This window comes from Schistocerca americana, chromosome 1 (genome assembly GCF_021461395.2).
Source record: "Schistocerca americana isolate TAMUIC-IGC-003095 chromosome 1, iqSchAmer2.1, whole genome shotgun sequence".
Lineage (NCBI taxonomy): Eukaryota > Metazoa > Arthropoda > Insecta > Orthoptera > Acrididae > Schistocerca > Schistocerca americana.
Genome location: NC_060119.1, coordinates 349,286,060 through 349,310,252, shown reverse-complemented (window position 1 = coordinate 349,310,252; position 24,193 = coordinate 349,286,060). Strand labels below are relative to the sequence as shown.

General features: G+C 45.1%; 1 protein-coding gene across 1 annotated transcript; it reads right to left on the bottom strand.

Moving 5' to 3' along the window:
• On the bottom strand, window positions 1–22,596 carry LOC124622533. Its single transcript, XM_047148269.1, has 3 exons — window positions 22,351–22,596; window positions 7,885–8,213; window positions 1–427 (listed from the first exon to the last, which is right to left on the bottom strand). Exons 1-3 carry the CDS (start codon window positions 22,579–22,581, stop codon window positions 367–369), a joined length of 621 nt encoding a protein of 206 aa, XP_047004225.1. The 5' UTR covers window positions 22,582–22,596; the 3' UTR covers window positions 1–366.
• Window positions 22,597–24,193: the final 1,597 nt, after the last annotated feature.

The window sequence follows — 24,193 nt, the reverse complement described above, 5'->3', positions numbered from 1 at the left end:
TGAACAAAAAAATGTTCTTACTTTTATTGAACAAAATACATCACTAGACTACACAATAAATAAAAGTATTTTTGCCATCACTGAAGGAGTTACATGAATTAAATCACTTGGATCATTTCTGTATAGTGGAAACAATACAACAACCTACACCTCCTTCCCTTCGTGAAATCCGCACGCCCAGTCATGGCACCAGTAGACAGCTAAACGTCTGTCTAACTAGATTTTCCTTACGGCTTCTGCCACTTCTTCTGAACTCGCCCTGCTGTAATAAACCCCGGAAGCACAACAGCTACTGTGGAATATGCTGTTGCTAGTTTTTTGTGCTCCTGCGGATAGCTCGTAGCCAGGCTTCGTAGCTTTGAGGACTTAGTCTTCAAAAGGAGGCTCCAAACCGAAGAAAGACTGGTCGCCAATTCGCTGATCAGACCTAGAAAGGAAAATTATATTATTACGAATCCCAGAAAGGCGTAGTTTCTTTCATACCACAAAAAGTCACAATCGTTGAAATGTCTGTTGGACACTATGAGGACCACATGCTACACTTTTACAGTACGTAATACAGTTTGGAGGTTTACATTTCTTCATGAGCAGTTTTGGCTGTTTCACTACAGATAATGTCGAAACTGATGCGTTAAACATATAACAAATGTAATCTGTGTCTCATGGCAGTTGTTCATAACCAAAACCGGTCATAAAGGAATGAAAAATTGGGTCTAAATGGGAAACAAATTTATTGAAAAAAAAAACAGAAAATGTTTACGAGCACTCAACGATGATCGTTTTTATTTAAGCCATTTCTGAGTTATGATTCACTGAAAAAATATCTTTGACGTAATAGGAAATTAGAGTCCTATTTCTGGACAAAAGGACTTCTTATACTGTTCCTCTCCCAGGTGAATGCCCAGACGGAGCTGCATGTTTAAATCTTGGCGGTGAGTCAAACAGGCATGCAAATGGATTTTAGGAGACCCAGCTAACCAGCACTAAATCATCAATTTCTGAAAAAATAACCTAGACGACAAGCAAAATCACTCTGCATAATTAATTACTCTTCATTTTCTTCATGTAATTCCTTAAGTTGTAAGTACGGCACTTAACAACGATCCATATACACCAGCGCGAAAACTACAGTCGTACCAGGTATCTTTCCGAAACTGACTCCAACACGTCAAAACCTGATGCAACAAAGTGTCATATCTCATAGCTTGTCACTCTGAGTGCCTGAGTGCTTAATTCGAATGTTAGTAGACAAACAAACTAAGTACTGTTTTTCCCTCACTGGTCTACAATTGTGTTGTATGTTAACCGGGGGCCTAGAAACGACGGAGAGGCTCTGTCCCCGCCGCAGCCGCAGTAGTCCACAACCCCACGACGACTACCGCAGTCCACTTCACCCCTCCGCCGCCCGACACCGAACCCAGGGTTATTGTGCGGTTCGGCCCCCGGTGGACCCCCCCCCCCCCCCCCCCAAGGGAATGTCACACATTAGACGAGTGTAACCCCTATGTTTGCGTGGTAGAATAATGGTGGTGTACGAATAACGGTGGTGTACGCGTACGTGGGGAACTTGTTTGCACAGCAGTCGCCGACATAGTGTAGCTGAGGCGGAATAAGGGGAACTAGCCCGCATTCGCCGAGGCAGATGGAAAACCGCCTAAAAACCATCCACAGACTGGCCGGCTCACCGGACCTCGGCACAAGTCCGCCGGGCGGGTTCGTGCCGGGGACCAGGCGCTCCTTCCCGCCCGGAAAGCCGTGCGTTAGACCGCACGGCTAACCGGTCAGGGCTGGTCTACAATAGATCGCTTACATCTTCTGGAAGTACAAGACTTTTAAGTAACATAAAACAACGCAATGATTTACTTATGCATGTGTCAGAACCTATATAACTGTAGCTATTTTACACCAGTATAATGATTCCACTGCCTAGTTCCACTTGGTACGAGGTACAAGGTCCAGTCACAGTATTACGACCACCACTTATGTACGACGTCAGCGTGCAATAACCACTTACAGATGGCGAGTGGCAGCACCAGCAGTAAGAGTTCGTGAAGTGTATCGAGGGACGAGGAAAACAGTGCATTCGTTGTAATGCAGAAAAAGAGCGATTTATCTGACGACCAAAACGTCATGACCATTGGCATTCGGGCCACGGGTGGAAGCATTTCGGAAACGACTAAGTCTGTATACAGTTCGCTTGCCGACGTGGTTAAAGTATACCGTGCAGGGAAAAATGGCGCTATCCAAAACTGGCACTCAGGCAATTCTGGTGCGTCACGGACCGTAGACGACAAGGCTGAACGACGGCTGCGGAGATGTGTACGGGCGAACAGACGTGCGACTGTTGAGCAACTGATCGCCTAGATGAACCAAGGGGCTACCAACAGTGTCTCCTCAACCACTGATCAGCGAATGTTGCTCCACATGAGGCGCCTTGTTCATGCACCCACGCTGCCTGTTGTTCTTCGGCAACGAAGTCTTGAATTTGCACGCCAATACCGCGTCCGCTGAGTGGGAGAAGAAAAGATTTTTAATAAGCATCCTATTTATCGATATGCCAAAGTGGTCAACCTGTTTTAAATGTGGAAGGTCCCACGTTTGGTGGCTGGTAATAACTGCTAGCCATTAAAATTGCAAAACTAGGAATGTTACCAAATAACGAAATTTTGTTTCTTGTGTGCAGTGTGGTAGCAAGAACACTTGTTAAATTTGTAAATGATTTGGGGGGAACAGATTGTGAAATTTTGTACACATAGCTTCCAGCTCTGGCAGCAACAACGGCTCTAATGTAGCTGGACTACGTGTTGACCTGAACTTGGATGACTGATTTGAGTATGTCACTCCATGCTGATTCAACACTAATCCAGAATTTGCCAATCATAGCAGCTGGTGAGTGGTCGCACGCCAATCTCTCAGCAAACCGTGGCCAGTTTATAATCAGGGGTGAACACAGCAAGCCTGTATTGTATTGCAGATCTGTTGAGAGTTCCGCTACAGCACAGTCATCATCAGTGCTTTTAGTAGCCAGTCACATAGACCCAAAAAGCTTGCACATGTACGTCTTATAAAAACGACATGTGCATATACCAGCTTTCTAGGTCTATATGACCCGCTACAAAACGCATTGGTGAAAGATTCGAGGCGCTTCAGTCTGGAACCTTGCGACCGCTACGGTGGCAGGTTCGAATCCAGCCTCGGGCATGGATGTGTGTGATGTCCTTAGGTTAGTTAGGTTTAAGTAGTTCTAAGTTCTAGAGGACTGGTGACCTCAGATGTTAAGTTCCATAGTATTCAGAGCCATTTGAACCATTTTTCAGAGACTGTACCGTGACTGAAATCTAGCTAGGTCTGCAACAAAATAAAGATTGATACGCGATACGCGACTATGTTTATCTCTGACTATAATCATTTCACAGTCGGTGACCACAATCATTCCTAATGGAATTCAGCTCCATGACCAGATGTTTACAGTGGGTGAGAGGTCTAGAGAATGTGCTGACGAGGTCAACAGCCGAAGATAATCTATGGTATATCGATATAGGTGAGGCTATCTCGGGGAGCACAGGGTCATGTGTTGTCTTGTTGAAAGATAGTGTCACAGACACTTCGGCCGGCCGTTGTGGCCGTGCGGTTCTAGGCGCTTCAGTCTGGAACCGCGTGACCGCTACGGTCGCAGGTTCGAATCCTGCCTCGGGCATGGATGTGTGTGATGTCCTTAGGTTAGTTAGGTTTAATTAGTTCTAAGTTCTAGGCGACTGATGACCTCAGAAGTTAAGTCGCATAGTGCTCAGAGCCATTTGAACCATTTGAATAGACACTTCGAAAACAGGACACAGCCACCGACCTTAACGCATCAGAAATGTAACAGCTGGCGGTTGTCAAAATTACTGGCGATTCGGAGCAGAGGTGATGGTTTTTTTGTACCCAAGTGCACCCCTTGCCATCGTAACAGATGCTGGAGCCATATGCTGCTGACGAATGCAGCCTGGCAACGTTTGCTCTTCTCAGAGAAACGACACACGTCAGTCGTGTTGCTGCTCGCAGAACTCGTTTAAAAACGGCGTGGAGCCACTCATGTGTCCAGTGTAGTCGTTGGGTGTACCATTGATGTCGCACATCTCTCTGTTGGCGCGTGTAGGGAAATTACAACAATGATCGTAGTGGTGACAGTCCTTGGTGGTCAACTGTCCGTGTGGAAAATTGTCTTGCTGCAAACAAGGGCATTACCTGATTTACGATTATCGCTCACTTTCACGTGGATAACACTATACGCAGGCAGCTCAGGTATACACTCATGACTAAAGCATAATGACCACCTGCTTAATAGCTTGTTTGTCCGTGTTTGGAACGAAATACATGACTGATCCTACGTATCAGGGATTTGAAAGTTTGTTGGTACGGTTATGGAGAGAGACATAACTGACATGCGATCCCAATTGTCAACCTGCTGCATAAACTTTCCTTACATACAGTACATGGGCGGCGTTACTTTCACCTATTTTGTGTAAGAGGACTGGAATGTTGAGCATTTGCCTATCCATGCTTATAGAACGCTTAACGCCAGTTCAACATTCGCTGCATTGATCCTTCATTGTGTTGCAATATTAGCAGCCAGCTTCAATAAAGTCTTCTCGGGTTACAATCCGCGCAATTTTGATTGAAATACTCGAGCTTTCGATAGCTGTCTCTACCACCGTCATACGGACTTGAAATCGCTCAGTGTCGTGCCTGGCATCGTGTTCTGCTTATACAGATGTAATGGCAGCGTCTGGAACCTTCCAGGGAGGGCTGGAGTGGCGCATGCGCGAAAGACAGGTAGGGCAGCTCCCAGCAGCTGCGTCCCGCCGTAAGACCGAGTCACGTCAGATGGCGCGAGTGGCTGGTGCCACGTTTAATACTGCAACTCCCACATCCCTACAAGCGCCAAGCCTATGTCTTTGCTTCCATTCAATGTTCAAGGTAACTGGAAGATAGAAATACTGCGGCCGTGAAGATGCAAGCTACAGGTGAAGTAAAGTTAAGTCGTATTGCTTGAATGACTTGGACACCACAAAGGGCAGGTTGAGCTGCCTGAATTGTAAAGGTGTTTTCTACCCCTCGCACCCATAGGCATCTCTGTTTCACGAAGTGTGAGCGTTTTGTGTTGTTCATCTACATCTGCATCTACATGGATACTCTGCAAATCACATTTAAGTGCCTGGCAGAGGGTTCATCGAACCACCTTCAAAATTCTCTCTTATTCCAATCTCGTATAGCGCGCGGAAAGAACGAACACCTATATCTTTCCGTACGAGCTCTGATTTCCCTTATTTTATTGTGGTGATCGTTTCTCCCTATGTAGGTCGGCGCCAACAAAATATTTTCGCATTCAGAGGAGAGTGTTGGTGATTGGAATTTCGTGAGAAGATTTCGTCGCAACGAAAAACGCCTTTCTTTTTAACGATGTCCAGCCGAAATCCTGTATCATTTCTGTGACACTCTCTCCTATATTTCGCGATAATACAAAACGTACTGCCCTTCTCTGAACTTTTTCGGTGTACTCTGTCAGTCCTATCTGGAAAGGATCCCACACCGTGCAGTAGTATTCTAAAAGAGGACGGACAAGCGTAGCGTAGGCAGTCTCCTTAGTAGATCTGTTACATTTTCTAAGTGTCCTGACAATAAAACGCAGTCTTTGGTTAGCCTTCCCCACAACATTTTTTATGTGTTCCTTCCAATTTAAGTTGTTCGTAATTGTAATACCTAGGTATATAGTTGAATTTACGGTCTTTAGATTAGACTGATTTATCGTGTGACCGAAATTTAATGAATTCGTTTTAGCACTCATATGGATGACCTCACGCTTTTCGTTATTTAGGGTCAACTGCCAATTTTCGCACCATTCAGATATCTTTTCTAAATCGTTTTGCAATTTGTTTTGATCTTCTGATGACTTTATTAGTCGATAAACGACAGCGTTATCTGCAAACAACCGAAGACGGCTGCTCAGATTTTCTCCCAGATCGTTTATATAGATAAGAAACAGCAAAGGACCTATAACACTACCTTGGGGAACGCCAGAAATCACTACTGTTTTACTCGATAACTATCCGTCAATTACTACGAACTGTGACCTCACTGGATGGAAATCACAAATCTAGTCACATAACTGAGACGTTATATATAAGCACGTAATTTCACCTCAAGCCACTTGCGTGGTACAGTGTCAAAAGCTTCCGGAAATCCAGAAATACGGAATCGGTCTGAAATCCCTTGTCAACAACACTTGAAGTATAACACAATTGGTGTAGGTGCCTGTAATGGATGTGTGTGTACTGTGTTGTGAGATGGTGAGAGAATGGAGGGGAGAAACGCAGTGCCCTACTACTCTCGAATAGCACCAAGGGGGCCATCCACATTTACATCTACATCTACATGATTACTCTGCAATTCACATTTAAGTGCTTGGCAGAGGGTTCATCGAACCACAATCATACTATCTCTCTACCATTCCACTCCCGAACAGCGGGAGTGGATCATTCCTGCCTATGTAGGCTGGGCTCAACAAAATATTTTCGCATTCGGAAGAGAAAGTTGGTGACTGAAATTTCGTAAATAGATCTCGCCGCGACGAAAAACGTCTTTGCTTTAATGACTTCCATCCCAACTCGCGTATCACATCTGCCACACTCTCTCCCCTATTACGTGATAATACAAAACGAGCTGCCCTTTTTTGCACCCTTTCGATGTCCTCCGTCAATCCCACCTGGTAAGGATCACACACCGCGCAGCAATATTCTAACAGAGGACAAACGAGTGTAGTGTAAGCTGTCTCTTTAGTGGACTTGTTGCATCATCTAAGTGTCCTGCCAATGAAACGCAACCTTTGGCTCGCCTTCCCCACAATATTATCTATGTGGTCTTTCCAACTGAAATTGTTCGTAATTTTAACACCCAGGTACTTAGTTGAATTGACAGCCTTGAGAATTGTACTATTTATCGAGTAATCGAAATCCAACGGATTTCTTTTGGAACTCATGTGGATCACATCACACTTTTCGTTATTTAGCGTCAACTGCCACCTGCCACACCATACAGCAATCTTTTCTAAATCGCTTTGCAAGTATCATCTGCGAACAACCTAAGAGAACTGCTCAGATTGTCACCCAGGCCATTTATATAGATCAGGAACAGCAGAGGTCCCAGGACGCTTCCCTGGGGAACACCTGATATCACTTCAGTGTTACTCGATGATTTGCCGTCTATTACTACGAACTGCGACCTTCCTGACAGGAAATTACGAATCCTGTCGCACAGCTGAGTCGATACCCATAGGTCGGCAGCTTGATTAGAAGTCGCTTGTGAGGAACGGTGTCAAAAGCTTTTCGGAAATCTAAAAATACGGAATCAACTTGAGATCTCCTGATCCCCTGTCGATAGCGGCCATTACTTCGTGCGAATAAAGAGCAAGCTGCGTTGCACAAGAACGATGTTTTCTGAAACCATGATGATTACGTATCAATAGATCGTTCCCTTCGAGGTGATTCATAATGTTTGAATACAGTATATGCTCCAAAACCCTACTGCAAACCGACGTCAATGATATAGGTCTTTAGTTCGAGCTTAACGTGCCCATCGACTTCGTGGGACAGTGCGCAGAGGTTCGGCATTTAACCCAGGACTTTGGTGCAAAGACTGTTGGGCAGGGACCTTACACTACCACCAATCCCGTCCCCTCCGCCATAAAGGCAAATGGAAGTTTGCCAACAGTGCGTGGCATACCTGGATGGTCACCTGTCTGTCTACTGGTCACTGTCGACGGTGTGTAATGTCGGTGCTCTGAGGGAACCGGTATATCCACCTGACAAGCTGCAGGTACCGAGCACAGACAGGGGACAGACTCACCCGATGTAATGGCAGACGCCGGTGGCATCGCGGAAGTGGCCCTGTGGACAGCCACCGGTGCCGGCACCTTCGCGCACCGCCTTGCCTTCCCGCCTCTGAGTGGACACGAGCTCTGCGGCCGCGGGCTCTTCCGGCGGCGGCTGCCCCTGGTGGCCGGTGGCCGCCCTGGACAGCACCAGCGCCGGCGACTCCGCCACCAGCACCGCTTCGAGCGCCTGCGTCCCCGCCGCCTGCAGGTCCTCCTCCCCCTCGCGCTGCTGCTGCTGTTCTTGCTGGGGATCCTCCTTACTCTGCTGCTGATCCTTCGGCGGGCCCTCCACTACAGTGACCTGTACCGAGCAGAGAGCACTCACTGTCAAGGTCGTCTTATCACGGTAGGAGGCAGTCAAAAACAAATGCACCAATCAGAGCACTGGATTCTGACACCCCTACTCGATAATGTTTCGGGAATTCATCTGGCTGTCATTTATTGCAAGGCACGATATTTCATCTGGGTATCTGTCCGCCCCCGGTAGCTGAGTGGTCAGCGCGACATACTGTCAATCCTAACGGTCCGGGTTCGATTCCTGGCTGGGTCGGAGATTCTCTCCGCTCAGGGACTGGGTGTTGTGTTGTCCTAATCATCATCATTTCACCCCCATCGACGCTCAAGTCGCCGAAGTGGCGTCAAACCGAAAGGCTTGCACCAGGTGAGCGGTCTACCCGACGGGAGGCCCTCGTCACACGCCATTATTATCTGGGTATCTGATAGAATCGCTAGCTGATTCTGTGAAGATAGTGCCTCTCATCTCGTAAATATGTACGGAACTCGTAGTACACAGCCAAGAGGTTCTAATAAGTATTTCTTGACTAAAATTGGTTTCAGTTCTCAGACCGTCATCAGGATGAGATCACATGAAACGCATTTCATATTTAGCGGTGTAATGCCATCTTACATGCATGCTCACTAAAACTCACGTAATATGTCACATACTCGCTTAAGAAATTTGACATAGCTTTCATGGCGCTATATACCTACGGAGTCAAATGGCATAAAATCCATCAAAAGTCACCGAAAATAAAAGTACATCACAAAAGCAATGGGCTGGCAGTGTGACTGGCATACGTAGAGTGTCTCTACACAAAATGTTGGAACCGTGCTGTATACATAGAAAAAAGATTAATACTGGTACAGTGTATTACTGACAGCGTAATACATTATCCTAATCGACAACATTTAACACTTATTTAGGTATGTCGTTATACACGCAGGTCTAGAAAGCGTAATGGCGAAATTAACTTTCGCATGATGTATCAGTGTCAAGTAACGTAGCTCGAGGAAACTTAGGCCATACACAGAAAGAACTGTTACAGTATAGCACAGCATAGAAGGCGATGAGAAGGACAGAAATGACACTTTAATTTAAAGACGGTAATTACACTGGAGCACCGCGATTTATGATCCACCTGAACGTTACAGAAGGAGAGACATGATTCCTAATAGGGTGTACCATCACCACCGACGACAATGCACGCTCTGGAAAATACTCCCAGCTTCCAACAAAGTTAACAAGAATTTCTTGTGGTAGAGTTTTCTAGTCATCCAGCAGCGCGGTTGGCAAGTGGTGGATGGCCGTTAGTGCATCTGGACGTTCTGCAGTACGCCTACCCAACGCTTCCCTATCGTGCTCGATGGGATTTAGGTTGAAGAAGCGGCCAAGCCTGTCCATTAGCCGAATATCCTTTTATTCCAAACGCTCCTCAATCTACGCTATTCGATGCGGTAGCGCATTTTCATCCACAAAAATGAAGTCAGGACCGAATGCACCCCCTGAAAAGACGGACACGGGGAAGAGTACAGTGGCACAATGCCGTTGACCGGTGAGTGTATCTTGTTCAAAGATCTAGAGGTCGTACGCCCATCCAGCATTATACCTAACCACACAATAATAACTGGACCACCAAAACGATCATGTTGGATAATATTCTTGAGTGCGTTACGTTTTACCACCTCTCACCATATAACGGTACGTCCAGCACTGTACGCTCACCGGCCAATGTTATTGTGACACTGTGCAGTGTACTCCTTCCTCATGTGTGTCTTTTCAGGGGTGCGTTGTGTCACGACTTCATTTTAACGAACGAATGGACTGCCCTGCGCGTTTCCCCGACTTACGTTGGGAAGGCGTATTGCGGTACGTCCACATGCACCAACGGCCAGCCACAAGTTGTCAACCACGCTTGTCGAGGAATGGAACGCCCTACCACCAGAAATTCTTACCAACCTCGTGGCCAACGTGGTACAAGTTGCAGAAAACGTACTGCCGTCCAGAGTGATCACACACCGTATTAAGAACCGTGTCACGCCTTTTGTAATGTCCAGAGGTTCATCGTCAATTGCAGCGTCTTCAGCGTAATTATTGTATTTGAATAAAAGTGTTATTTCTGTTCGTCTCATCACGTATTTCATTCAGTTATGTTCTGTGCTGTACTGTAGCAGTTCTTTCCGAATATGGTCAAAGTTTCATTCGAGTTACGTTATTTGGCAGTGAAACATCACGCGAAAGTTACTCTTCACGTTAAGTTTTTCACATTAGTGCGAATGAACGTTGGCAGTCCCGTTACTTTATGTGACGTATTCTTATTTTCACCGACTTAAGATGGATTTTATGCTATTTGACACCTTATGTTTCATGTCGCCATGTAAGATATTTCACATTGGTGATGTGTCATCTTAATATGTCAGTTTTCGTGAAATGTACCCCACATAGCATTATATTGTGAGTCAAATATAAAATGTATTTATCGTGTTCTCTCCCTTCATATTCAGATACCTGAAGATCGTCCGAGGACTGAAGCTGTTGTAATAAACAAGCATTTGTTATCAGTTCTTGGCAGTGAACTATGACGTTTTTAAACCTTCGGGCGAGACGGTAGATCGACGCAGCAATTGCTTTTTGCAACCCACGAAGTCGACCATTGCTATTGTATATTCACTCCTCATACAGTGAAATACAATAAAACAATAATTTTGGCAACTGCTAATTCACTATCGGACACCATTTGAGCCAGTACGGCTCACTGTTTAAATTTATTTTGGTTCTGAAATCACCTGCCTTCTCAGTATTCACCGCGATGCCAATATCGAGGTCGGATTAAAGTCTCTGGTCGCCGTATATCTTTGGCGAGTTGGCTTCCCGCGCGCCGCGAGGCGAGAGAACGAGGGAGAAGGGCTTGCTGGGAGTTAGCTCTGGATTGTGCGTGAGGAGCGAAGTCGGTGTCGGAGGACAAGGCCTCTGGTCGGTGGGTCCCGCGGAAGCAGTCGGTTGGGGAAAGGTCCTCGTGTGGAGAGCCGGTGTTGTCCCGATCGCGATCAAAGTATGGTCATTCAGAGCCTCAGAAGTGATTTCTTGGTTCTGCCCTTGGATTATGGCGAAGAATTACGGCAAGTTTGGTGTATGAGGTGAACATAAGAATTCTGAAAAGGTGCACGTTGGTAGCGCGTATATCAGATTTGAGTGGTGTAAGCTTTGCTTCGGTACTGCAGTCTCCAGTTAGAGCGCTGCTTGGGAGGAGAGCGTTGTCATCTATTCAGCGCTTTGAAGTAAATGACTGGTTTGGATCGAAGGTGGATCCAAGTGAGGCACCGAATCATTGCCTTTCTTATTAAGACACCTAAGTCGGCCCCCAGCGTGTTAAACTGTTACCTACAGGTGTACCGAGCAATTGACACTCTGGTAGTATCCACCAGTAAACTTTGGAGGTACTGTCAAGTCTTTGCAGTAAGAGAAAGTTTGACTGTGGAGCTTTTCAGTTGGTCGCTTATGAATCATATTAATTGCAGTTCACTTCTTATAGTATTTTACGGTTGTACTTGTCGTGTCGAAATCGCCGATAGTATTTTCATAATTTAGCTTGGGACGTCATTCTGTGGTTTGGTGTGGTCCTCCCAAGAGTTTAAAGCCCCAAATACTTTCTACTGCCTTGCTGAGGTTGCCTTGCAAAGGTTGTTGATTTGTCTCTTGTCTACCCCACCGTACCGGTGTTTGGTGCCGTGCAGTATAGTCGAAGTATTCAGTAGTTCCGCATCTACTCCCTCGCCCGTTTTAAGATTTATGAGCCGCATTCACATCGACGTATAATCCCAGTACGCAATTTGTGTAAGTTGGTTGCGCAATGTTAACGTATTGTATATCATGGAAAATCTGTCCCGTGCCGCGTGTGATCCTGAAGGAGAGCACGGTGCACAACAGCGCATGATCACGACAAAATCAAAAGATATGTATTGTATACTTTTTTAACGGATGTAACCACTGAGATTAAGAGTCGATTTGTGTTTGTTATTTATTTTGAAAGGAAAAGATTACATACCTGGTTAATTATAACATATATGCTTAATTGTCATAATTCGTTGGGTGTAGTATGCATCACATTTAGGGAGGTTTTATAGTGTAAAGTGTCTAAAAGGAAGGAAAATATTTGAAAGGAAAAGATTATATACCTGATTAATTATAACGTATATGCTTAATTGTCACAATTCGTTGGGTGTAGTATGCATCACATGTAGGGAGGTGTATGGTGTAAAGAGTCTAAAAGGAAGGTAAATATTTTGTGATACGGTGCGCATCGTAGAGACTACGGGGTTTGATTGTCCATTGACAGTAAACAGATTTAATTGCATTTAAGTTCTCTTAATTAAAAATTTGTGATCAATATTTTATTCCCTTTAGAGATCACAGATGATATCTACGAAAACTTTGGTATTGCCATGTGGCGTTACAATATTTTATTTTACTTTGCATTATGCAATTTGTATTTTTGTTTCCTTTGCTAAAGAAGCGATTTTGAGTTTTAACGTCGTAAATTGATTCTGAGAGCTGTTCTTTGAACTTTTAAAATAATGCTTCAGGAACTTTTCATTAAGAAACTATATTGATGATCTTGCTGTTCATAATAACGGATGTTCACCTACTATTTTAAAATCAAGTTTATAAAGTTGTAAAATTTTAAAGGTAAAAAAAAAAAAACTTTTATTAGAGAAACAATGCCTTGCCGGTACGCCCCACAGCATCCACGTATTCAAGGTATTGGCCTTCGAGCGTTGTCTGTTTTCCCCGGTATCTGTCCCAACTAATGCCTGCCGGGCCATGTCACCATTATTAAAGAGTCAGTGGAGATATGCATGGGGAAATACCTCATTAATCGGGACAACACCTATCAAAAGCGCAACGCACTGAATCCCATTGTGTCCATGATTAGCTCTTAGTGAGCACCTCACAGTACGGCGTGGGCCACGGCGAGTGGCTCTTCCGCCGTCGAGTACGCTGCCTACTGTCAGAGTGATTGGACTTGCAGCTATGATCATAGCGTAACGAGCGAAACGCAAGCAGCGTTCTGGCTAAAATGGCTCTGAGCACTATGGGACTCAACTGCTGTGGTCATAAGTCCCCTAGAACTTAGAACTACTTAAACCTAACTAATCTAAGGACATCACACACATCCATGCCCGAGGCAGGATTCGAACCTGCGACAGTAGCGGTCGTGCGGTTCCAGACAGTAGCGCCTTTAACCGCTCGCCCACTCCGGCCGGCTCAGCGTTCTGGGAAATCGTGGGACGCAGTTTTCGACTGCTCGCCTGCAGACGTTTGGCAGGTGCTCAAATGAAATAACGTACGTTCTGCGCTCCTCAAACATCATCGAGTAACCAGTACGCCGCGAAACTATAAGATTTACATTCTGAGAACAATAGCGTTGAACGAGCACAGATATCCCCTAATACTACCGATAAAGTTGAGTGCTTATTACCCGGCTCGTGAATACCCTCAGACTTCAAGAAGAATATAATAATTCCAAACCCAAAGAAAGCAGGTGTTGACAGATGTGAAAATTACCGAACTATCAGTTTAATAAGCCACAGCTGCAAAATACTAACACGAATTCTTTACAGACGAATGGAAAAACTAGTAGAAGCCGACCTCGGGGAAGATCAGTTTGGATTCCGTAGAAATGTTGGAACACGTGAGGCAATATTGACGTTACGACTTATCCTAGAAAATAGATTAAGGAAAGGCGAACCTACGTTTCTAGCATTTGTAGACTTAGAGAAAGCTTTCGACAATGTTGACTGGAATACTCTCTTCCAAATTCTGAAGGTGGCAGGGGTAAAATACAGGGAGCGAAAGGCTATTTACAATTTGTACAGAAACCAGATGGCAGTTATAAGAGTCGAGGGACATGAAAGGGAAGCAGCGGTTGGGAAGGGAGTGAGACAGGGTTGTAGCCTATCCCCGATGTTATTCAATCCGTATATTGAGCAAGAAATAAAGGAAACAAAAGAATAGTTCGGAGTAGGTATTAAAATCGATGGAGAAGGAATAAAAACTTTGAGGTTTACCGATGACATTGTAATTCTGTCAGAGATAGCAAAGGACTTGGAAGAGCAGTTGAACGGAATGGACAGTGTCTTGAAAGGAGGATATAAGATGAACATCAACGAAAGCAAAACGAGGATAAAGGAATGTAGTCGAATTAAGTCGGGTGATGCTCAGGGAATTAGATTAGGAAATGAGACATTTAAAGTGGTAAAGGAGTTTTGCTATTTGGGGAGCAAAATAACTGATGATGGTCGAAGTAGAGAGGATATAAAATGTAGACTGGCAATGTCAAGGAAAGCGTTTCTGAAGAAGAGAAATTTGTTAACATCGAGTATAGATTTAAGTGTCAGGAAGTCATTTCTGAAAGTATTTGTATGGAGTGTAGCCATGTATGGAAGTGAAACATGGATGATAGATAGTTTGGACAAGAAGAGAGTAGAAGCTTTAGAAATGTGGTGCTACAGAAGAATGCTGAAGATTAGATGCGTAGATCACATAACTAATGAGGAAGTATTGAATAGGATTGGGGAGAAGAGAAGTTTGTGGCACAACTTGACCAGAAGAAGGGATCGGTTGGTAGGACATGTTCTGAGGCATCAAGGGATCACCAATTTAGTATTGGAGAGCAGCGTGGAGGGTAACAATCGTAGAGGGAGACGAAGAGATGAATACACTAAGCAGATTCAGAAGGACGTAGGTTGCAGTAGGTACTGGGAGATGAAGAAGCTTGCACAAGATAGAGTAGCATGGAGAGCTGCATCAAACCAGTCTCAGGATTGAAGACAACAACAACCACAACAACGTAAGTGTGCTGTCTCAAGACTTTCGTGAGGCCTGTATAGGATAGGAGCTAACAGAGGAAATAGAATTTGGGAGAAGCGCTCGACAAAGCTGTTGTCTCTCACATATCTCTATTTAGATGCTTTAGTTAAACCGGTTTCCTGAAGCAGAGTGGTGTGACAGTAGGCCATAGGAGAATCAAATGCTGATTACATACGATTACAAAGCGAAAATGAAAAACGTAGTATTAAAAGAACTGGTGCCCAGCTGTGAGGAATACTGAATGAAGTTAAATGTGAAAGGACTAAGGTAACGATTTTTACGAGGGAAAAAAGAGAAATAGAAATAAAATTTGTGATGAGTTAGTGGAACAAACTGATTACTTCAAGTACTTGAATACCAAATAATAAGTAGCATAACACGCAATCAAGAAATAAAAACAAGGACAGCTGTAGAAAGAAAAATGAAAAATTACGGGAAAGTTTAGTGAAATGTATTGTATGGAGTATTACCCTGCATGGTGCCAAAACATGGACATTACTGTGGAGAGAGAAGAAATATTTGGAGGCTTTAGAAACGTTGATTTACAGAGTAATTCAATATGTTAAATGGACACATAAAATAAGGACTGATGTATTACGTAGGATGTCTGAGAAAAGACAATACCGGAAACAACAGAAAAAACGAAATTGGCCAGAACATTGGATAAAAAGAGGTTCCATTATGAACGATCCGCCAAAAGGAATGGTTGTTGGGACCAGACAAAAAGTAAGATACCAGCTAACTGACAACATTAAGGTTGATGCATCGTATGCAGCGGCGCAAGTATGGTGGGCAACCAGGAGGACTCAAGAGTGCTGAACTTGCAGTGATGGACGTGTCTTATAGGCAGAACACATTGTCATCATTACTCAGCAAAGCTAACTAAAGACCCTGCTAGGATGGCAGCCACATCGTGTTTACGTCCAGAAAACTCGTCGGCGAAATAGTGATAGCGTATACTCATACTTTGCTATTTGTACAAGTAGATGGCTGGCACACGCAGCACTTATATATGCCAATGCCCCGCATAACACAACAATTGAACACTGACTGGCACTTTTTATGCATGAATACATATTTGGTCTAAATAAAGCATACTCCGTTTTAATTCTGATGCTTTCATAAGAGATTAATGTATCTCCCCTTTTGTGAAACTGTGTCGTCTCGTTCGCACCTATGATAGTCCGTTAATTTCGGTACTTCGTAAAACCAAATCTCATGGACAGAATATGCAACATAAGATGTGAAGTTTTCACCAGGCTGTTTTTTTTTCCAGAAGCTGCTGCCCAGCAATCCATATCGTCGATGGCATATTTATTACTATTGAGTCGCACCACTGTGTATTAGCGTCTGTGTCGAGCGATGTTTCAGCGTTAAATTTAGCTGTCGGCTTCCCTATTAGTTTCCCTGTCTAGATAAATCATTGAGCTGCTCAGAGAAAAAGGGGAAAAAATAATAACTACATGAAGCACTGAAACTTCCTCGCAGATTAGAGCCGTGTGCTGGGCTGACACTCCGATTCAAGCCCTTGCCTTTCGAGGGCCAGTACTCAACCAACTTTTTGTTGTTGATCTCATTGTGTTCTATATTGTTCGTTGAATTTGTTCGTGGTGTACGTCCGATGACACTCGTTCAGGTTGTTCATTGATCCGCTCATTCAGTTACACTGAGCTACCGTGCCGGCACCAACTAAGATACCCAAGCACGACTCACGACCCGTCCGCGCAGCTTTACTTCCGCCAGCACCTGAACTCCTACCTTCGAAAGTTCACAGCTCTCCTTCGAAACTTGCCGGACTAGCACTCCTGGAAGAAAGGATATTGCGGAGACATGGCTTAGCCACAGCCTGGGGGATGTTCCCAAAATGAATTTTTCACTCTGCAGCGGAGTGCACGCTGATATGAAACTTCCTGACAGATAAAAACTGTACGTCGGACCGAGACTCGAATTCGAGATCTTTACCTTTTGCGGGCAAGTGCTCTACCGACTGAACTACCCAAGCATGACTCAGGACCCTTCCTCACAACTTTACACTCATTCTGGAAACGTCCCCCAGGCTGTGGCTAAGCCATGTCTCCGCAATATCCTTTCTTCCAAGAGTGCTAGTCCTAAAAGTCTCCCACGAGAACTGTGAAATTTGGAAGGTAGAAGGAGAGGCACTGGCGGAAGTAAAGCTGTGAGGACGGGTTGCGGATCGTCATGGTACAGCACTAGCCCGTGAAAGGCAAAGGTCTCGAATTCGAGTCTCGATCCGGGCCACGGTTTTAATCTGTCAGGAAGTTTCATATGAGCGCACACAACGCTGCAGAATGAAAAATTCATTCTACCTTAGGCACTGCCCGTTTGTTGCAACTAGAGTGGGAATAATGTGCTTACTATATTCAATGAAAGAGGGTCTGAGTGAGTTTCCTTCATTATTGCGTAAGGTCAATATCATTTTTTTACCAGAAACACGGCTTCACTGTTTTACTGGCAGCGGGACGCTCAACCGTAACACATAACTACAACTTCAACAAAGTACGTTACCGGATTGGAAACATTTATCAACAAAATTTCTTAATCAGATAGCCTCTACTGCTGAGAAGCTCATAATTCTGTTTCAAAGAGATGCACTCGTGCTGTGGAATGTAAGGCAGTTGTGCTGCAATATCTCTGGAGCCGGCCGGTGTGGCCGAGCGGTTCTAGGAGCTTCAGTCTGGAACCGCGCGACCGCAACTGTCGCAGGTTCGAATCCTGCCTCTGGCATGGATGTGCGTGATGTCCTTAGGTTAGTTAGGTTTAAGTAGTTCTAAGTCTAGGGGACTGATGCTCTCAGATGTTAAGTCCCATAGTGCACAGAGCCATTTGAACCATTTATCTCTGGAAATTGGCTTGTATACTTAATGTGCATGAACCCACCTCGGTGGCCTCTGAAGCTAAACTGTGTTCATCTTTTGGCTTTCCACCGGGAGATGGGCGATCCTGGTGGTGGAAGAAAATTTCATTGTCAGAATTTTCCGAAAAAGCTTTAGATTTAAAAACGTGCAATAGAATAAAATAGTCTCTAAAGCCCCTGACAAGAAAAAATGCTGGGCAGTACCTTTGTGCCGCGTGATCTAGAAGTAACAGGTCCCGTTGTATGAACCACTGAAGATAAGAAACTGCATCCGTAGGTATATTAACTAATGTTTTTGGTTGTTAGAAAGATATGCTATTAATTTCCGTGTAATTCTATTCAAATTTCTCCAGTTCACTTTTTTAGTGGTTGATTTCATACTTTTTCTGCTATTACTGGATCACCGGTAGATATTCCTGTGTGCACAGTCAAAAGTAGTTCATTACGTAATGAAACAGTCTCTTTTGAGATCTTGGAGATAAAGGCACTAACAAATACATAAATTTAATTTTTGTGTGTGCTTCCACTGAATGAAATGGAGAAACCCTGCGTTTCACAGATAACTCACAGGATTTCTTTTGCAATTATCTAGACTGAGTCAATTTACGTGGTATCTATACATGTTTCTGTACGGGTGGGAGAGCGGTGTTCTGAGCACATGCCCCTCCATATCCGTAGGCAGTGACACCTATGGGCTTAGGATGAGACGCGGTTGGTACCCGTGGGCCTCCCGAGCCCTCTTCTGACGTAGTTACATATGGTTTGTTCGTGTGTGTGGCCGCAGGGTGATCAGTTAAGGATTGCTAAGTAAAAAGGTTAAGTTCAATAAAAATGAACGTATCAGCCTTTGACTTTTTCATGGTTCACCTCCTCCGTACTTTTTACTGAATTGAATCTTTGTGAGTCGTTTTCTGTCATTAGCGTTGGAAGAAAAACTGTCTCGTTGGTAATGGTCTAACATTGGTCTTTTCACAACTGATGCGCATAGTGGGTTGCTGTTGGAGGCTGATCTTCCAAGCACAGGATAACTTAACAGAAAATCTTGTAAGGTAGACACAGGATTTAACGTCACGTCCCTGTGCTTCCAGTCATGAACGTTTTCGCAGCTAATTCCGCGCTTGAAACGTTAATATGCTTTGGTTTCAAACATTAGAGGTCTATCTCCTCGTATCAGAGGTGGAATCTGGCCTTCTGTGGCGTTAAAAATCTTATTACACGACGGAGGAATGAGTGATGACTAGTGTTTGAATTGGAAGATTTTTTAACTTTCCGAGCTTATTGGGCTGTTTTCACGTTAGTTCTAGTTCCCATCTGAGTTGTAATCTATGTTTAATTCCATACTCAGACACCAATCACGGCGTGCGACTCTTTACTGCGGCGGCAGAACCTATCTACTTGTGGTGCTTGCAGCGTACAAGTTTCAGTACACCATATTTTAGAGAATCGGAGACAATATTCTGAGAAGAGGGAACTATAAAGTTGATTAAATTGCTCTCCGTTTTTTTCTGGGGAATAGACGGGTGATGAACGAGTTTCAATGACATATCTTGACCGGGTTCAAGCATGATACTAAAGATTGAAAATTATAATATGTTTCAGAGTGGCTGGGTGATCAGTTTTGAGTTTAAGGAACATCAGGCCACGTCTATCTTCTGAGATTTTGTTCAATATTTTTTCCGCAATGATGTGAGAGTGGTTTGTAATATATTAAATTGGCGAACAGCGCCCTTTGTATAACAGCCCATATTTACTACAGTTTTTCACCGTAGATGCTATTTCTGAGATTATAGTGTCAAACACAGGAGAAATAACTTGAAGGCGTAACCACGTATCTTGAGGATATTATTGGCTATGCTAGAGACGTTGTTGGCACAATCACTTCAAAATCGCCTTCAACGGTCTAAACAGACTATTCTGAAATTGACTCTGGATTTTATCTAAACTATTTTATTTCTTTGACTGCTGAACATTTTAAGAACTGACAGGACCCACGATTTCATCACCTGGTTGTGCTTTTAGAGAGTTGTTTCACACTTCCTTTAGTGGACTGCTTCAACATATATCACGTCATGTGTTAATTCGGATTCTAAAATCGACGACGTCGATCGACCAAAATGGTACTATTATCAACGGCATTATGGGGCTGTAGACATAGGCAGAGAAAGCGAAAAGTGTACGACGAATTTTAAATTATTGTCAGTAATGTAATAAGTAGATCTGTAAAACAATAACACCTAATAAGTCTTTAAATACGCAATAAACGAAACGAAATGAGCACAGCTTGTGCTACATATATACATATATAACTGACCTAGTAGATAGTGTCGGAAGTTCCATGCGGCTTTTCGCGGATGATGCTGTAGTATACAGAGAAGTTGCAACATTAGAAAATTGCAGCGAAATGCAGGAAGATCTGCAGCGGATAGGCACTTGGTGCAGGGAGTGCCAACTGACCCCTAACATAGACAAATGTAATGTATTGCGAATACATAGAAAGAACGATCCTTTATTGTATGATTATATGATAACGGAACAAACACTGATTGCAGTTACTTCTGTAAAATATCTGGGGGTATGCGTACGGAACGATTTGAAGTGGAATGATCATATAAAATTAATTGTTGGTAAGGCGGGTGCCAGGTTGAGATTCATTGGGAGAGTCCTTAGAAAATGTAACCATGAACAAAGGAGGTGACTTACAAAACACTCGTTCGACCTATACTTGAGTATTGCTCATCAGTGTGGGATCCGTACCAGGTCGGGTTGACAGAGGAGATAGAGAAGATCCAAAGAAGAGCGGAGCGTTTCGTCACAGGGTTATTTGGTAAGCGTGATAGCGTTACGGAGATGTTTAGCAAACTCAAGTGGCAGACTCTGCAAGAGAGGCTCTCTGCATCGCGGTGTAGCTTGCTGTCCAGGTTTCGAGAGGGTGCGTTTCTGGATGAGGTATCGAATATATTGCTTCCCCCTACCTATACCTCCCGAGGAGATCACGAATGTAAAATTAGAGAGATTGGAGCGCACACGGAGGCTTTCCAGCAATCGTTATTCCCGCGAACGATACGCGACTGGAACAGGAAAGGGAGGTAATGACAGTGGCACGTAAAGTGCCCTCCGCCACACACCGTTGGGTGGCTTGCGGAGTATAAATGTAGATGTAGATGTAGAAATATTTATGTGACGAATGAAAATACAGGGTGAAAAAGAACTCCACCCAAACTTTCAGAGATGATAAATGGACCAAAATAAGTAAAAGGTGTCCAGTGAACACGGACTCTAAAATACATGTCTTAAGAACTAAGAGTTGTTGTTTAGTAGAAGAGACGTGTTTCGCAGTAGCGAAGACGCACCAGTGCTCATATCTTTAGGTACGTATTGAATAAATCATTGGCTGTCCTCACCAGGCTCTAAATCTTATGGGAATGGGCAAAATGGCGCGAGTATTGAGAATAATGGTCAAGGGACACTACATCAGTAGTGTATGGATAAGATGAGAGTCTGGGTGTAACGGGGTGCTTGCTAGCGTAGTCTGCGCAGTTGCGATGGCCACTGTGTCTGGATGACGCAGTGGCCAGCGCATCTGTCTAGCAGGCAGGACATCCAGGTTCGAATACCGGTCCGGCAAAAGTTTTCAACTTTCACCATTCATTTAAATTAATGCCCACTCGCAGCCGAAGTCTATAACTCCTTTGTGTCTTAATTCGTAGTGGCTCCTGGATCAGAATGGTGTCTTCTTCCGGGCGTGTCCGACAGAACAGAAGTATCCTTTACACAATAAAAAAAAAGTTCAAATGTGTGTGAAAACTTATGGGACTTAACTGCTAAAGTCATCAGTCCCTAAGCTTACACACTACTTAACCTAAATTATCCTAAGGACAGACACACACACACCCATGCCCGAGGGAGGACTCGAACCTCCGCCACGACCAGCCGCACAGTCCATGACTGCAGCGGCCCTAGATCACGCGGCTAATCCCGCGCGGCTTTACACGATCAATAAAGGTTGTGATTCTTCAGTTTCTCCCGGCGTATTTGCTGCTCGAACAGTCCACGGGTATACTGCCGGTACATAGTGCCCGTTGGACACTATGAAAAATGGTTCAAATGGCTCTGAGCACTGTGGGACTTAACTGCTGAGGTCATCAGTCCCCTAGAACTTAGAACTAGTTAAACCTAAACATCACACATAGCCATGCCCGAGGCAGGATTCGAACCTGCGACCGTAGCGGTCGCGCGGTTCCAGACTGTAGCGCCTAGAACCGCTCGGCCACTCCGGCTGACCGGACACTATGAACCGGCAGTATACCCGTGGACTGTTTGAGCAATAAAGGTTGTATTCTTTAGAAGCTTATGGTGGTCCATCGCTGAACTATGTAAAGTATTGAAGCTGTGGAGCATTGCAGGTGAGGAAATTACCTGTATGGGCTGTTCGGCGGTGCGCACGTTGGCGCCGGACTTCTTGAGGAAGTCGAGGATGCCGAGTCCGCCGTTGCCGCTGCCCGCCGTGGGGATGAGCACGACCACGAAGTTCTCGAGGTGCGCGTGCACGTTGAAGTCTCCCTCCTGGCGCTGGTCGTAGCGCACAGGCGCGCCGGCCACCAGCACGAGCGCCAGCAGGAGCGACAGCAGCGGGGACGTGGCCGGCATCGTGGTCGCGGGGCTTCTGGCAGCGGCAGCGGCAGCGGCAGCGGCCCACTGTACCGCAAGCCCCCGTCCTCCGCCGTGCCGCTGCCCGCCGCTCGCATCGTCTTATTTGCGGAGGAGGCCGCCTCGGCGGCCGTGGGAAGGGCTGGCTCCGCTGCCGCCGCGCTCGCTCCGCCTATGAGAAGCCCGGTGCCAACGGACCGCTACGCCACAATTCCCGTACCTACGCGTTTAACGAGAAGGCATCTGACTCTGCATACGGGTGGTTGACACTCGCGTCAACCGCCCGCAATTACGTTTGTCTACACTATTCTATCGCTTGAGACTTATCCCGCAGTTACGCAGGGTCAGCCATCGTCAATCGGAGTTGGCATGTTATTGTTTAAGGGGTGACCGGATGCCCTTCCTGCCGCCACCCCGTACCCCCCGGGACGGAATTAGTGTACCCCAGGTGTCTGCGTCGAGTGTAATCCATGGAAAAGAGCGAAAGTGTTCAGATGTCTGTCAGCCGTGTAACTGACGTGGAATATGGGGACCAGCCCGGTATTCACCTATCGGGATGTAGAAAACCGCCTAAAACCACATCCAGGCTGGCCGGCACAGCGCCATTAATCTGCCGGGTGGATTCGATCCGGGGCCGGCACGCCTACCCGAGTCCAGGAAGCAGCGCGTTAGCACTCTCGGCTACCCTGGCGGGTCTACGTGAAGTATATGGCGTCGAACGAGTTTGTGGCGGAATCCACGCTTATTATAAAAATGGATATGTGTTTATATCTAAATTTGTAGGTGATTCGGAAATGCACAGGACGTGAAATTTCGTACACAGAGCAATAACGGCTCTAACCGACACCTTATACTACAGGCCTCACGATAGTCTTGAGACAGCACACTTACGTTGTTGTGGTTGTTGTTGTCTTCAGTCCTGAGACTGGTTTGATGCAGCTCTCCATGCTACTCTATCCTGTGCAAGCTTCTTCAACTCCCACTACCTATTGCAACCTACATCCTTCTGAATCTGTTTAGTGTATTCATCTCTTGGTCTCCCTCTACGATTTTTACCCTCCACGCTGCCCTCCAATACTAAATTGGTGATCCCGGGATGCCTCAGAATATGCCCTACCAACCGAGCCCTTCTTCTAGTCAGGTTGTGCCACAAATTTCTCTTCACTCCAATTCCAGTCAATACCTCCTCATTAGTTATGTGATCTACCCATCTAATCTTCAGCATTCTTCTGTAGCACCACATTTCGAAAGCTTCTATTCTCTTCTTGTCTAAACTATTTAGCGTCCACGTTTCACTTCCCCACATGGCTACACTCCATACAAATACTTTTAGAGTGGTAAGACACTGGACTCGCATTCGGGAGGACGACGGTTCAATCCCGCGTCCGGCCATCCTGATTTAGGTTTTCCGTGATTTCCCTAAAACACTCGAGGCAAATGCCGGGATGGTTCCTCTGAAAGGGCACGGCCGACTTCCTTCCCCATCCTTCCCTAATCCGATGAGACCGATGACCACGCTGTCTGGTCTCCTTCCCCAAAACCAACCAACCAACCAAATACTTTTAGAAAAGACTTCCTGACACTCAAATCTATACTCAATGTTAACAAATTT